The sequence below is a fragment of the Aristolochia californica genome, unplaced genomic scaffold (genome assembly GCF_029961685.1).
Source record: "Aristolochia californica isolate CCGP_79_NKW_82.1479 unplaced genomic scaffold, dmAriCali1.0.hap1 SCAF_1, whole genome shotgun sequence".
NCBI classification, from domain to species: domain Eukaryota; kingdom Viridiplantae; phylum Streptophyta; class Magnoliopsida; order Piperales; family Aristolochiaceae; genus Aristolochia; species Aristolochia californica.
The window spans coordinates 54,613,926-54,629,579 of record NW_027181770.1 but is presented as its reverse complement, the minus strand read 5'-3'; the positions used below and the strand labels follow the sequence as shown (position 1 = coordinate 54,629,579).

General features: G+C 38.0%; 2 protein-coding genes across 2 annotated transcripts; both read left to right on the top strand.

Moving 5' to 3' along the window:
• Positions 1 to 5,512: 5,512 nt before the first annotated feature.
• Positions 5,513 to 7,162, top strand: LOC137960972 (PLASMODESMATA CALLOSE-BINDING PROTEIN 5-like). Its single transcript, XM_068808332.1, has 4 exons — positions 5,513 to 5,585; positions 5,686 to 6,092; positions 6,194 to 6,221; positions 6,634 to 7,162. The coding sequence occupies exons 2-4, from the start codon at positions 5,705 to 5,707 to the stop codon at positions 6,785 to 6,787; spliced, it is 570 nt and encodes a 189-aa protein (XP_068664433.1). The 5' UTR covers positions 5,513 to 5,585; positions 5,686 to 5,704; the 3' UTR covers positions 6,788 to 7,162.
• A 7,523-nt stretch (positions 7,163 to 14,685) lies between these two features.
• On the top strand, positions 14,686 to 15,654 carry LOC137948922 (RING-H2 finger protein ATL40-like). Its single transcript, XM_068795141.1, has one exon. It carries the CDS (start codon positions 14,686 to 14,688, stop codon positions 15,361 to 15,363), a length of 678 nt encoding a protein of 225 aa, XP_068651242.1. The 3' UTR covers positions 15,364 to 15,654.

Here is a 15,654-nt window from a genome sequence, read left to right as displayed (position 1 = left end):
CAATCTCCTTGTTCATGGTTTGACAAATCTATAAATGTGATCCTTGGTCTTAAATTCAAAAGATGTGAAACTAATTGTTCTGTATTTGTCAAACCTACTAATTCTGGTATAATACTTATAGTTGTTTATCTTGATCATAAGTGATAAAAGTGAGATTCAAAAGACTAAAGATGAATGTAACAAGATATTCGAAATGAAATATTCGGGATTGCTAAAATACTTCTTTTGCATAGAGGTTTTGCAATCTAAGCATGACATCAATTTATCACATGTAAATTGTATGAGATCTGATGGAAGAAACATGTATGTTGGGATGTCAAGCTCTTGATTCACATATGATCCAAATGCCAATTTACACACTAAAGAAGGGGATGAGGTAGATGTGGGAAGATTTCAAAGACTTATTGGGAAACTAATCTACCTTTCTGTAACTCAGACATGTGTTTCTTTTGTAGTACATATTGTTAGTCAATTTATGTATCATCCTCATATATCACATTGACATGCCTGTGAAAGAATTCTAAAATCTCTCAAGAAAAATCCAAGACATGGGTTATTATACAAAAACCATGGACATATCAATAGAAGGGTTTTTCAATTCAAGCTGAGTTGGATCCCCAAGCGACAAAAAATCCACTTCCAGTTATGGCACAGGGGTTGGTGGCAACTTAGTCACCTGGCGAAGCAAAAACAATCAGTGGTAGTTCAATCTACTGCAAAAGCAAAATATCGAGTTATTACCTATGCTGTAAGTGAGATGATATGACTGAACTCCTTGTTATTAGAATTAGGTTTTGACTTTAAAAAACCTACACAACTGCATTGTAATAATCAAACAACAATTAACATAGCAACAAACTTAGCATTTCATGAGATAACCAAAAATATTAAAATAGTTTGCCATTTTATTAGAGAGAAACTGCAAGTTGGGGACATAAGACATCTTCAACAAAGTAGAAACAACAACAACTCTTCATGACACTTGTACTAAGTTGGGAATGCATAATGCAAATGCACTAAGTTAAGGAAGAGTGTTAAAATGACACCCACATGTAGGGATGACATAAGTGGTAAATATGAAAACCTCTAATGAGAGCTGTTATGTGTTGGCCTAGGTGGCCTCTCAAGCGAAGGGAAAATTGAGATTTACAAATTAAAATATAACTAAAGCGTGGAATTGTAAAGCAAGCAATCAAGTAATTTAAATGTAAACACATTCACACACAATAGGATAACACACGATTTTTTTTATCGATGTTCCCCTATTAGTATTCACCATCCAAGAAACCGTGCTTGGGAAATTTTCACTATTTTTGCTCTAATAGCTGGAATTTACATCAAAGAGATTCTTTTACCCTTTAAGCCACATGTAACTCAAGTACACACTTTTACAAAAATCTCCCCAAGAGATTGGTTTGACTCTAGCTCTAGCTAAACCCTTTCTATCTAGATTGCACTAGGTTCTAGATGAACCTTTAACAAAAGGAAAATAAAAAGAAAGGTAAAACACTTACACCCTTTCACTTGGAGAGTACATTTACCTTGAGAGATCCATGTATCCAATGCTATAGCGCAATGTAATGAATGGGAACTTGTCTAATGCATACACAAGGAGAGGAATTGGGGAAAGAGTTTAGAAATTTGCAAGGGAATAACTCTCCCTTTCACTCAAAAGCTATTTGAGAAGTAATGTCAAGACTTTGAGAATAAAAGCTCAATGATATGCCAATAAATGCTCATTAACTTCTCTAATTGAGGTTTTGTGAGGTATTTATAAATTCTCCAAGCCCAACTAGCCGGTTTTTGCCTGTTTGTCAAAATTAGTGTTTACACTGATAAATCATTGTAAAATGACCGATTGATCAATCATGTGTAACGACTATTTTTTTGTTAGAATGTGTCTTATTAATCGATGGTATGATTGATCAATAACTTCCCGTTGGGTCTGGCATTTCAAGTTAATCAATCATTGCCCCTGTATGATCAATCAACCAAAGTTCCTTCTGGCAGTCCAATGCAAGTATGACCGATCAATGAACTTCCTATGATCAATCATGATTTATGTCTCTGATTGGCAAGATTTTGTCTGATAGATCAGTCATGTTAGTTATTGATCATTCAATGTAAAAATCATGTTCCTAGATAGTATTAATCAATCAGTCCAAGTAGGATGATCGATCATGCATTATAGTATGAAATGACCATGTTTTGGATGATTAATCATTGGCAAAGCTTAATCGATTATTCCAATGTCAGTTCATCTAATTTGACTTTTAAAAGTATGGGAATGAATGATCCTAAGTATTCTAACTTGTTTGAAAAGATGTATATGATATTTTTAAAATATGTCTGAATGCAAAGTATGTCTTAAAAACTCCAAATTCGCATTGTACTTCACATTGAAGGATTTTGGATAATTCTCTTTTACATGGACTGAGTTTTCATATGTTTTGGTAAATCCTAAACTCTAGTCTTCGCTTTGTCTTCTTCTTCCAAGAGTGCTTCTTCAAGAGTTGACTTTCCATGAAGCTTGAGGTCTTGAGTGACTTGATTTTTTTTAAAGCTTAAAACCTTGAGATGCATGTCTTTTGAAGTTAAAGTATCTAAAATACTTAATTTACACTTTGTCAACTCTATTCAATTTCGTTATCATGAAAAGCAAGAAATGAGATAACATATGGTCAACAATCTTCCCCTTGTTTATGATGACAAAACCTAACTTTGAAAATTTTAAAACATACATTATTTGTATGGTTGGAGCTAAATCAATTATGTAATTTTGAAATAGGCTCCCCCTTAATTTTTGCATTTTTTTTTTAGTCACTTAGTTTCCAATTTTTTAACTTCTAGAATGCCTAATGGGTCTATGTCCAACTTTCTATCTTTGTCTCCCCCTTTTTGTCATACTCAAAAATATTTGCAATGAAGACATAAGAGTAATAAAAAGAGTTGGCTCATGGCCATTTCATATATGTCTTCAATCTTTACAAAATGTGTACTAATTACAAATGTTTCACAAAGAATACAAATGGTATATAAGCAAATGCAAGTACAAAGGAGTTAAAATAGTTGGTCCTAGGGACTAGATGGGTACACCTAGCTAAGAGGGTAGGGTGTAGTTGGACGACATAGTATCACTTGAAGCATACCCTTGAGGCAAAGAAGACCGGCTTGAATCTCGTTCTCACCTGTCTTCAGTTGCTCTTGAGTTGCCAAGATAGCGGCCTGTGATGCACGAATGTCATCTACTGCCACTTCTAAAGTAGTGAGTCAGTCGGTCCGGGTTGGGCAGAACTGGCTTGGCCCGGATTTAATCAACTCATTCCAAACTTAGGAAAAAATATTAATACGGTAGCAGTGCTTCTTCCCCACAACGCCAAACAAAACCAGAGATAGTGACGAATAATAGCAGAGATAGCGACGAACATCGAAAATCCAGAAAAATTAATCACAGTATGCTAATCAAGCTCCAATTGAGTAGATAGAGTAATTTACAGAGCAGAGCAATTTGACTTCCAGAATAAACTCATCCGAATAAAAATCAATCCAGTAAAGGAAGATAATTTTTTTTCGAAAGCTCATGGGATTTGTATCTTGGTATGGAAATGCCAAAGATGACAACTCAGTGCTGGTGATTGCCGAGCAGAGTGGAGAACCGTGCGAAGTCTGTTCTCTTCGGAAACAATTTAAATCAACAACAGTGGGTCATCTTTCCCTGTTAGTCGAATAGAGCGGAACAACAATGCGCTTTTGAACAAAGAGGGCTTTTCGAAAATAATTCAATCCAGAAGTGACCTTCCAGAAAAATAAAAATTCCAGCGGAGAGCTTTTCAAAATAAGAACCAATACCGGAATAACAAAGTAAGATTAAAATCTAAAAATACGATCTTCCAGCTTGAAGGCAATTTACTGGACGAGATTGAAGGTTGCTGAAAATACAATCTTCCTTCCAGAAATAATTCTAGAGATAGTGATACCAACTATCAGAGCAATCAATGTGGTGCAGGTTCAGAAACAGAGAGGAATCGTCGCGGTCGATGGTCATGAACCAGAAACTCCCATAAATAGAACAGTAGTATAGAGGTGAAAAATGTAAAACAAATAACGGGTATAAGGACTAAAAAAAGATAAATACGAACCTAAACTGTTTGAGATAATAAATCAGAAAAGTATCAAATTATCTCTGTGGGTTGACCGAGTCAACTCACAAAACTTGTTTAGATACCATGTTGAATTTATGGCAAAGAGAAATACATCATTGACTTAATGTAATCAGAGTACATGAACATCTATTTATAATAGAGGGAGATAGTAGAGTCCAATTACAATTAAATTACCTTTGTCCCAATTACACTCAAACTCTAACACTTAAAAGATAAGTCCTAACATAATTAAATAACCCAATATAAATAGAAGACTAACATGACTAAAACACCTTTAAACTGAAACTCCTCTATGAGACCTACTTCCATTATAATTGTGACTCTGTTAGACTTCTTATGCCACCTCACGTGATCATGGTGGGTCTCATATCTTATGGGTTTGGGCCCATTTTCTAACACTCTTGGATATATGAGTCTTCCTTGATCGTGTGGATTTTGCCCCATCTTCTAACACATTGTAAACAACTTCTCACAATTATAATATGATCCAAAGGTGTGGGTTAGAGCATCAAGCTCCATCCCTCTTAGCTTCATTCCTCTCTTGACTTTTCTCTCTTTCTCCTCTTATTCTCTCCGACAAGTTCCTTTCTCTCTTTTCCTCTTCTTTCTCTTTCCGTCTCTTCTATTCTTCTCTTTAAATTTTTGTAATCATGTCAGAAGGCTATAAAAGTTAACAGGCTAGATCAAAGCCCACAAGATTAAGATTTGAATTTATACTTAATGTCATTAAAATGCCAGTCTCATATTCAAATGCTAGAACTATGTCTGTTGTCTTGGGCATTTGAATGTTGGGTTGGCATTATAATGCCCAAATAATTCCTTAGCTCTCAATATGGTAATGAATATTGCTTGACTGATATTCAGATGCTTCGTTTGGTTTCTTCTATTTGGACATTTGGATGCTGGTTTAGTATTTGAATGCCAATATTTTCTACAAAGTCATTATTTCTGCCATTTGAATGTTGATATATGAGCATTTAAATACTGACCAGAATCTCCTTTCATGAGATGTTTCTTATGGCTTTATAATTGACTAAACTTCACTCAAAAACTTGGGTTAATTTCCTTTATTTGCTATTCTTAAAATTAGGTCAAATATGGATATTTGTTTCTCTGGTACAATTTACTTGTCGTGATTAGTCCAGGAGGCTTAAAACTTCCAAAGTAGAAAAATGGGAGAAATGTGTAGGAAACTTGGGGATCCTTCGAGCATACAAAGAAGCACTCAACTGTTCAAATGACAGAGAAAATCCCTCCAAATGTAAAATTAAGAAAAGGTGAAGAAACGACAACAATTTTTTACAGAAAACCTTTTATATTATATATTTAGGTCACCATCCAGTCGTCTTTCTGAGGTTCCGATCTTAAGCTTTGGCATCTGGGAATCACTCCGCTCCGCGACCGACCAGTCTGGCCGCAACGGTAACCTGAGCTTCTCCTTCTATTTATTTTTGGGCAAGTTTTTTTTTTTTTTTTTTTCCAAGTACGACCATTTCTCACCCAACGGCTGTCGAAACAAAAGTGAAGTTTGAGAATCTGAGATGGCGAGCTTCTCTCCCCTTCTCCGTCTTTCCTTCATCCTTATAATCATCAGCTCTTCGTTGCGGCTGAATAATGGGGAGGAGCGAAGAGGACTTGTTGAATATTCCAAAGCGGACAACGGGGGTGAAAAGGCCCAGCAGCAGCAGCAGCTGTGGTGTGTGGCAAAGAACAACGCAGAGGATGGGGCTTTGCAAGCGGCGATTGATTGGGCGTGCGGTCCGGGAGGAGCCGATTGCGGCGCGATTCAACAAGGCGGGGACTGCTTCGAGCCCCAAGACATCCAATCTCACGCTTCCTACGCCTTCAATGACTACTTTTTGAAACACGGACTCGACCCGCAGGCGTGTGTTTTCAATGGTGCTGCAGCAGTCACCGTGTTGAACCCCAGTAAGTTTCTGTCTTCACTTTTCCCATCTCCACAGTTTGATCTCTGTCTGGTTGCTGGAATGCAACTCTGCTGATGAAAATACCCTGTTTCTGCCTTGCAGGCCAAGGGAAATGCATTTTGCAATCAGGGTAAGCTGACAACTATACTCAATTGCCTTATCTTCTTTTCTTTGACACTTATTACAGTTCAAAGATCCCTTCATCGTTTCCATAACTAGAATTCAATTATCAAAACTTAATGACTCAGAGGATAGCTCAGAGGAAACGAGAGCGATAATGGTTGATTAGGAGCTGAGAAGGTTCTTGACTGCGCTCAGTTTACCCTTCCTCTGCATCAATTCCGGAATCATGTTCTGGGGCCTTCCCATCGCTATGTCACATTGTCTGCTCTAATTTTTTAACATTCTCGACAACATAGAACTACCCAGATTCTACAGAGGAAATTTCTAGCTTGTTTTTACTTTCATTTTCAAATGTCAAATCAGGAATTTTTTTACAAGATGATCTCATCAACTAGTTGCGATTACTTGGATTGGTGCAGCTCTTCTGTGAAGAATAGCAACTTTACAGGATCTAGTCAGTCTGTTGGGGGGACAAGCGAACCAGACCTGAGCAGCGCCTTCAACAGAGGAGGATGGGTTCGGCCTTTAACCATAGCTCTGTTGACATATACTGCGAGATGGATTATCCAATGACGGAACGTTGCCCGAGGAGGAAGGCATTTCAGTGTCTCCAACTGTCCGGGGAAAATTTCTGGAACCACCACTGCGTCGAGTGAATTTTCATATACTGGGAGACCTGACTTGAAAGAGTTACAGTTAATTTACTTGAGAAATTTTAGATGTCTGTCGTTAATTCGTTTATGGTGGCTGCTTCCAGTAGTTCCAAACCCGCCTTAGGGAAACCAGACAACGATGACACAGTTTTTTTTTGGAAAACCAACAGAGAATTAATGCAAGTAAATAGAAGAGAGCAAAAGTATGGAAGATGGTTCAGTTGATATAGTCCTAGATGGAAAACCAAAAGACAAATTAAATAAACACAGGAAATGTTGAATTGTACTGCTTGAAGATTAAGTTTTCAGTAGATATTCTCCACTCTCCATCCAACAAACTTGTTTAGCTTATGATTATTGATCTAGAAGACCATGAAAGGCAAGCACCTCCCTGTAAAGATCTAATGGTGAGGAGGGAGTCACCCTTGAGTATGTATGACCTATGAAACACATACAAGAGAGAAAGAGAGAGAGAGAGAGCAGTCAATCCACAACTATGTTGTTGGAACTGTGTGAGAGGGACAAAGCAAACGAGAGAAGAATTCACCCAAATGCATCACTCACAGTGCACCAAGCACTTACAAAACATATATAAATGGAAGAGGCCCCATCCAAAGTCACAATAACCCAATGTGGGGAGGGGAAGTCTATGTACTTAAGGTATGAGGGTGGGAACATCATGATTCACAAGAGAACGATAGTTTGTCTTAAAATACTCTTATGTTGTAGCCGAGCTTAACCAAACCGGGATCAAGCATCACCCAAACACCAGACAATTCCATTCTAGCCATACTACCAATACAACAATGCTACAATTTTCATTTCCGAAAATGAAAATAAAATAAAATTTGCATGATGAAATGGAGATGCATCCAGGAGAAATCCCAAAAATTTGAAGGACAAGAGTGAGTGAAATTTCTAAAAAACTGCATGCCATTATCTAAATGAAAAAGCCAAGCATAAGAAAACCATGTGCTCAAAATACTTAGTGTGGGCTTGAAGAAAACACATTGAGTCATCAACTAACTCCCACTAAAACAAACATGATTTAGTCTTGGGTTTACCCCATCCACAAAGTCACAAGAAGGATATGACTTTCAGTAGAGTGGGTCTCTTCTCCCACGGGCCCTCAGTCCTAACAAGGTTCGTGTTGGGTCACTTTGAATATACTAGACTAGGCTACAACAAAGAAAGATCCACCTGGAGTATGTTGACCACAGGTTGACTCTCATATTACTTTTGATGATAACAAAATTTAATTCAATTAATAATTTGTAAATCTAGTATTTCAGATATTTAACCTTCTAGAGTTTCTCAAGGTATATAACATCAAAGTCAAAATAAAGACCTCAAACACAAAATGAAAAACTTCTCTTCAAGAAGCACCCATAAGGAAGAGGTCAACTTGAAGACTTAATTTAGAGCTTCAATAGGCAAACATTTAAATTCAATCAATTTATGTAAGTGAGTATTTTAATTCCTGTTCCTTAAGTACTTGTGAGATTGGAGCTTTAGGATATTAAATTGCATATAGACATGTTTGGAATTACATATATATCACTTAGAAACATGTTAAAACACTTAGAGAGAAATTTTCATGCTTTATAAAATATAATTTTATTTGGCGTTGGAATGATTGATCAATCACTGACCATGATCGATCAACCAGAACTGTGTAGGCCCGAATTATAAAGCATGATCGATCAACCATAACCGAGAAATTGGTCATCCAAGACATGGCCATTTCTTGCCAACGATCAAGCCAAAGATTTGTGTTTCGCCCATTGCCAATAACAACACAAAGACACACAACGATGAGAGTTCGAGCATGACAAATACTTCTCTAGGTTGGGGAGTGAGGTTTTAGGTATGGCATTGAGTGGGAATCTTGATAGGAAGTACGCCAATCACATGATATGAACTTGGAGGTTACAAGGTTTTGTAAGGAGTCACCACAAGAGTTTGTTGCAACACGTTAATTGCATCCAAGATAAAGGTTATGTTGAAAGATATAGAGAAGTTTAGGTGGCATTGATGTAAATATCTTATATCTTTTGTCTCTTCTTTACTCTTTCTAGTGTGAAGGGTATATTCACGAGTTTTCAAAAACTCATGTATATCCTGTCTCGGTGTTGTCATGACCTGGTGTTTCCTGAGTTATTGATTGAAGAGCAGTAATCTCTGAGAATATTTGAGTGTTGTTCTTGAAAAACCTGGATTGATAAGCACTTTTTTTTTTTTTTTTTCTGGGATCCTACATTGATAGTAATCCCCAACATGCAACTGCTACTCAGAAGCCTCCCTTGTTCGAATTGCTAGATAGATTGTTGTATTTCAGAAAGTTGATTTAGTGCTACTATCTCTTAGACGTGTGCTTTAGAGGAAGGGGAAGCTGATTCTACTCAGAGAATATTATTGGAAGAAGCCTTCACATTGCTATTATTCTGGAAAGTTTCTAGCAAGATGATGACCATACATGAAAGTTTCCATTCCAGTATAAGATGATACAAATTTTGTTTCTCACCATCGGTTGACTTCTTCTTGTTGTCAATTTCTTGCATCCATCTCCTCTTTATCTGTCTCATAGTCATATTAGGAGATTCTAAGACATCCATGATGGAAGACAATAATGGAAGAGGAAATGAATGCTCTATATGAGAGTCTGACATGAATCTTGCTTCTTCTTCCTTCCAAGAAGAAACCTGTAGCCTGTAAATGGGTTTTCACCAATAAGCACAATCATGATGGTTCTGTGGTCTATCTTAAAGTCCATCTTGTTGCCAAAGACTACACTTAGTGTTATGGAGTTGATTATGAGGAAACGTTCTCACCAATGACCAAGTTAAATTCGATAAGAATCCTATTATCACTTGCTGCAAATTCTTCTTGGCCGGGATATCAACTCGATGTGAAAAAGACCTTTTTTAAATAATGATATTAAGGACGAGATCTATATGTGTCAACCACCTGGTTTTGAAGTTGAGGGGGAGTTAATATGCATATTGAAAAAAAATCATTATATGGCTTAAAACAATCTCCTCGGGCTTGGATCGACAAGTTTAGCCAAGCAATGTTATGGTTTGGGTTCCATTAATGCTCCGTTGATCATTTCGTATTTGTCAAGAACACCTTGAAGGGAAGCATATTACTGGCAATTTATGTAGATGATATTGTCTTAAATGTTAGTAATATGAAAAGAATACAAGAAATCAAAACGAATATATACAAGGAATACAAAACAGAAGACCTGGACTTCTGAAATATTTTTTGGGTATTGAGGTCTTCCTGTCAAAATGTGGGATTATTTTATCTTAGAGGAAGTGTGTTCCTGATCTGCTTGAAGACATGGGCATGATGAAATATCGACCATGTAGAATTTTGGATCCCATGTAGAGGACTTAGATCAACCAAGAAGAAGAAGAGGAAGGAGAAGAGAGGAAGAAAGGATCTACTACAAAAGGGAGAGAGCTTGGACTAAGAGGAAGGAGAGGTGCGCCGACCAAGGGAAGGAGGGAGGCTAGACGAATTTGGGAGAAAGGAGGAGAGAGCTTCAATGTTCTACCTCTTAGCCAATGCGTTTATTTATAGCTTTTACAATGTCCTTAGGGCTACAACTTTATAAAAGAAGAGACATAAAAGGACAAGTATTTACACCTTCATGTCATCTTTATGAGAAACATCCTATATAACCCATATGCCATCACTTAGACGTGTGGGCTTGAGCCCATCTTCTAACTGACCAGAAGATACTCGTATGGATGCTAACACCAAGTTGTGTGCAAGCTCTGACGAAGATGTGGAAGTGGTAAAATATCAAAGACTTGTTGAAAAACTCATCTATCTTATAGTAACTTGACCAGATTTAGCATATGTTGTGTGGTTAGTTAGAACATCCATAAAACACAAGTTATTCATTGGCAAGCATTGGAGAGGATCCTCCAATATTTAAAAGGAGCTCTTGGCAAGGGACTTCTATATAAATGTCATAGTCACCTCAACATTGAAGGATTTGCGGAATTAGATTGGGTTGGATCGCCTGATGACAGGAAGTCCACTTCTAGGTATTGTACCTTAGTTGGAGGGAACTTGGTTACATGGAGGAGTAAAAAGCAGAATGTGGTTGCTAAATCCAGTGATGAAGCAGAATACAAAGTTATGGCCTATGCAGTCAATGAACTTCTATGGATAAAATAACGCCTTACTGAATTAGGGTTCCACAAAAAGACTCATTTGGAACTCTATTGTGACAACCACGTAGCCATCTACATTACTTCAAATCTAGTCTTCCACGAGAGAACAAAAATATTAAAGTAGATTGCCATTTCATACGAGAAAAAATTTCAAGATGACATTATGTCCATGAAACATGTTTCATCTCAAGGAAAAACGACATATATACTCACAAAACAAGTCACATCCAAGATATAGACGACTATATGCAGCAAACTGCATCTCTATGACGTTTTCTCTCCCCCAGCTTGAGGGAGAGTGTCAGATGACATCTCAAAGGGGTATTAAGGTAAATACCTTCTCACATCAAGGAGATGACAAATAGTGTAAATTTCATAAGGATGACATAAGGGTGTAATTAGAAAAGATGATGTATGTCTACTTATGTTTTTTCTTTTGAGAACTTGTAGCCCTAAGGGTATTGTAGTCATTGTAAACTTCCTTCCTTAACTATAAATAAAGACTCAAGGCAAGCGGTAAATCATTAAGTTTCCCCTCTTCTTTCTCAAATTTGTCCTCAGACATTTCTCTCTCTCTCTCTTTCTCTCTCACCTTTCTCCTCTCTTCCTTGTTCCTCTCCTTTTCTTCTTCTCTTCTTTTTTCTTTCATCTCTCACCCTCTTGGTTGAGTACCTTATCATGGGATCCTAAATCTAACACTTAGTATTGAGGTTCTTCAGTCCAGGCATGGTATTATCTTATCACAGATAAAATATGTACTTGACTTGCTTAAAGAAATAAGAATGATGAGATGTCATCATGTTGACACCCCTATGGAGACAAATACAAAATTATGTGCTTGCTCAGGAGAAGAAATTGATGTGGGGAAGTACCAAAGGCTAGTTGGGAAACTTATTTATACCAAATATTTCTTTTGTAGTTAGTGTGATAAGTCAATATATGCTTAAACTTTGGATGTCTCATTGGTAGGCATTGGAGAGGATTCTCATGTACTTGAAAAATGCACCAGGGCGAGGACTTCTATATAAGCCTCATGGTCATTGCAAAGTTGAAAGTTTTGCCGATGTGGATTGGGCTGGATCACTAGATGAAGAAAATCTACTTCAGGATATTGTACTCTAGTTGGAAGTAATCTTGTTACATGGAGGAGTAAAAAACAAAATGTAGTTGCAAGGTCCAACACAAAAGTAGAATATAGAGCCATGTCACTGGCGGTAAGCGAACTTCTATGGATTAATTCTCTTCTAACAGAGTTGAGATTCCACAAAGACGGCCCAATGGAACTCCATTATGACATTCAAGTTGCAATTCACATTGCCTCCAACCTAATTTTTCTTGAGAGATCTAAGCATTTCGAGGTGGACTGTTACTTTGATAGAGAAAAGTTTCAAGCAGGAATTATAAGTCTTAAACATGTCTCAACTCATACACAACTTGCTTATATTCCTAAAGTCAATTAACTCTGAGGTTCTCTCCACTGCATGTACCTAGCTGGGGATATATGATGTCTTTTGACCACGAGTTTGAGGGGAGTCTTAGAAGACATAAGCAAACTTGGGTGTCATTGCTGTAATTATTTTATGATCTTTGTCCCTTATTTATTCATTCTAGGGTAAATGTATGCTTGTACTTTTTTAAATATTTGGCATCTATAAATACTACTTAAGGGGGAGGGTTAGCACAAAAGTCTATAACCCTATTCTTTTTCCTTTTTTCTCCCAACATGCTTTCGTCTCTCTTGCTCTCTTTCTCTCTTCCCTCTTCCTCTTCTTCTCTCTTAGGGCTATGGAATCTTGAAAATCGATAAGATGGGAAATTGGGTCTATGATATATGGATTCCCACATATCTAGGAACTCTTACTAAATGAATACTACCATTTGATACTCCACACTTGGTAATTAGTCTCATCAAATATTGGAGGCGCAAAGGGTCATGGCCCTCTAAGAATGTGATGTAATTTTTTTCATCTCAATTCTAGAGCGTTCATTTTCTGTTTGGTGCTTGTGATTGAGAAATTAACTTTGCACATTGAAAAAATTGTTAACACTCAATGGGATTAATTTAAAACCCCGCCCCGCTCTAGGTTTGTTCTTCATTGGACCTTACAAAATTGTCTATTAGGTGTAAGTTTAGAGGACATTAGTTTGTAGTAAAAGATATAAGCATAGAGTTGGCTCAAGTAAAGTAGTATCAGCATTAAAGTAGCATAGAATGGCATCCAAGCTCACAGCAGCCTACTTTGAGTTGGTTAGTAAGTGAGTTAATTGCGTAGTATAATGGGTTTCTAGTTCCCCAAGATCCAAGGCTTCTAATCCTCTACAAACAGTGAAAGGTTGGAGGAATAGGGCATTCAAGACTAACTCAAAATCAGCTTGTTCCTCTTCTCTACCTGATTCCTCCCATTACTTGACCAGGAATGGAACCCATCAATGGCGAGCTACCTGGTTCCATTTTTCCTCGGCTATGTCAACTACTAACTATTAAACTCAACGTCCATATCGAGAATACCTGAAGAACCTCAAGTTAGGTGACCTACCAATATCTTATCCTTCCGGGAGTGATGCATGAGTCCGGCACTGGAAATCAAAATCACGACAACCATAACCTGCCGCCACCGTATAAACGCAGTTCTCTCTTTTATTTTCAAAAACCATCTAAGCAATGGGAAAAGACTCCAATTTGTTTGAATCCGTAATGGTTGATGAAGACTACAGACACGCAAGAGAGATCTCTCATTGTCGCCTTTACTCACGCAATGTGCAGGAAATTTCCTCCCACCAAATCCTGAGATAGACATTTTGGCTTACATATATACGGGACTTTTTAGGATATTATCCAATTTTTTAAACTTATTTGCAAAAACACCCAACTTTGACCCGGTAAGCGAACTAACACGTCATTATCTACATAGGATGCCACATCATTAAATGGCACTAAAACCCTTGAGGTCATCAAACCTTGTCATCTTCCATGTAGTACCTATTATTATCAATTTAAATTATTTATTCATTAAAAAAATATTTTAGACGAGAGGAGGAACGAAGCAAAAGAGAGGGTGAGTGGTAGATGATGTGTCATCCTACATGGACAATGACGTGTTTTGAAGATGATGTGTAAGTTGACATGTTGTTCAATTCATCGAGTGCTGATGTGGCACCACGTAATCGGTCAAAGCTTACATGTCACTCTTGATTGTACATATGTACAGTTGAACATGTCAAATTTGGGTGTATTTGCAAATAAGTTAAAAAAATGGATTATTTATCTAATTATATTTAAAAAGTTGAAAAATTCTCAACGTGACTGAGCCGTTAGCACTAGAAAGTTGGAGCACGGCAGCTCCCTCTGAATTCAACCAAACTCATGGCTCGTCTTTGCCGACTGCTGGTCCCCTAATGGACTTTCTCCTTCACGGACCCCCCTCAAGTCTATATCTCTTTTAAAAATCTCAGTACAGCCCCAGAATTTCAAAGAGACCGACTTCGATGAAAGCTCCATTGCCATGGAAGAAACTTGAGACCGACGCGATGACTTTTCGGAGTTTTCACTGCTATTATTTGACAAGTAGCATGCGTATCGGCATCTAATCTTTAGCGATATTGAGCAAAATTTGCAGTTGCAGGCACCATGGGAGACGAAGATCACTGGTGGATGAGAAGGAAGAATGGCTCTAGGATCATGATAACCGCTGTCGTCTCCTTATGCGTCCTAGTTCTCCTGCTAATTTTACTTCAACTATACCTTAGACGCGTTATGAACCGACGCCGAGCAAGGCGTCGGGCCATGGCGGGTGAAATGGGCGTCGACGTGGAATCCGCCAGAGCAGAGGCACACCCAGAGCCGCCCAAGACCGGACTTGATCCGTCCGTTATCTCTACTCTTCCCATATTCATCTACAAACCAACCCAGCCGACTGAGGAAGCCGCGATCGAGTGCGCAGTTTGTTTAAGCGCGCTGCAGGAAGACGAAGCAGCGAGGCTTCTCCCGAACTGCAAACATACCTTCCATGCGCAGTGCATAGACATGTGGTTGAACTCCCACTCGACGTGCCCTATTTGCCGGACAGGGGCGGAGCCCCATCCAGAGGAGGTGACCAAAAATTCCGGGGGCGTACCACCGTCGGCGCCACCGTTGGATAGAGAGGGTACATCGGACATCGCAGGTCAGACATCGAAAGCGAGTGCGTCGTCAAGCTCGCGATTAAGCTCGTTCAGTTTCAGAAGGATACTTAGTAGAGAGAGATCGGATCGAAGATTACAAGTCTCTGCTGAGGTCGATCAGGTGGAGGATTTACAGAGGCAGTGAAGTATCGTATCAGGGATTATAATTTACTTTTCATTTGATTCTTCAGACAGGGAATTTATCTCTTTGGATATTTCATCGGAGGTTTTTTTACAGAGTTTACCCATGTTTAATTTCATTATTACACGGTAATGTTCAAGCCATCGTTGTGGATAGAATCAGGATCTATACAGATGGAAACTCCAAGCCATGATTATTCTGTATTATTTGGATGATGAATCTGTCGGAAAAGAAGAGTGGACTAGGGTTTTCTAAATGGAAGATGAGCTTGTAATGAGTGAGAAAAAAATATGA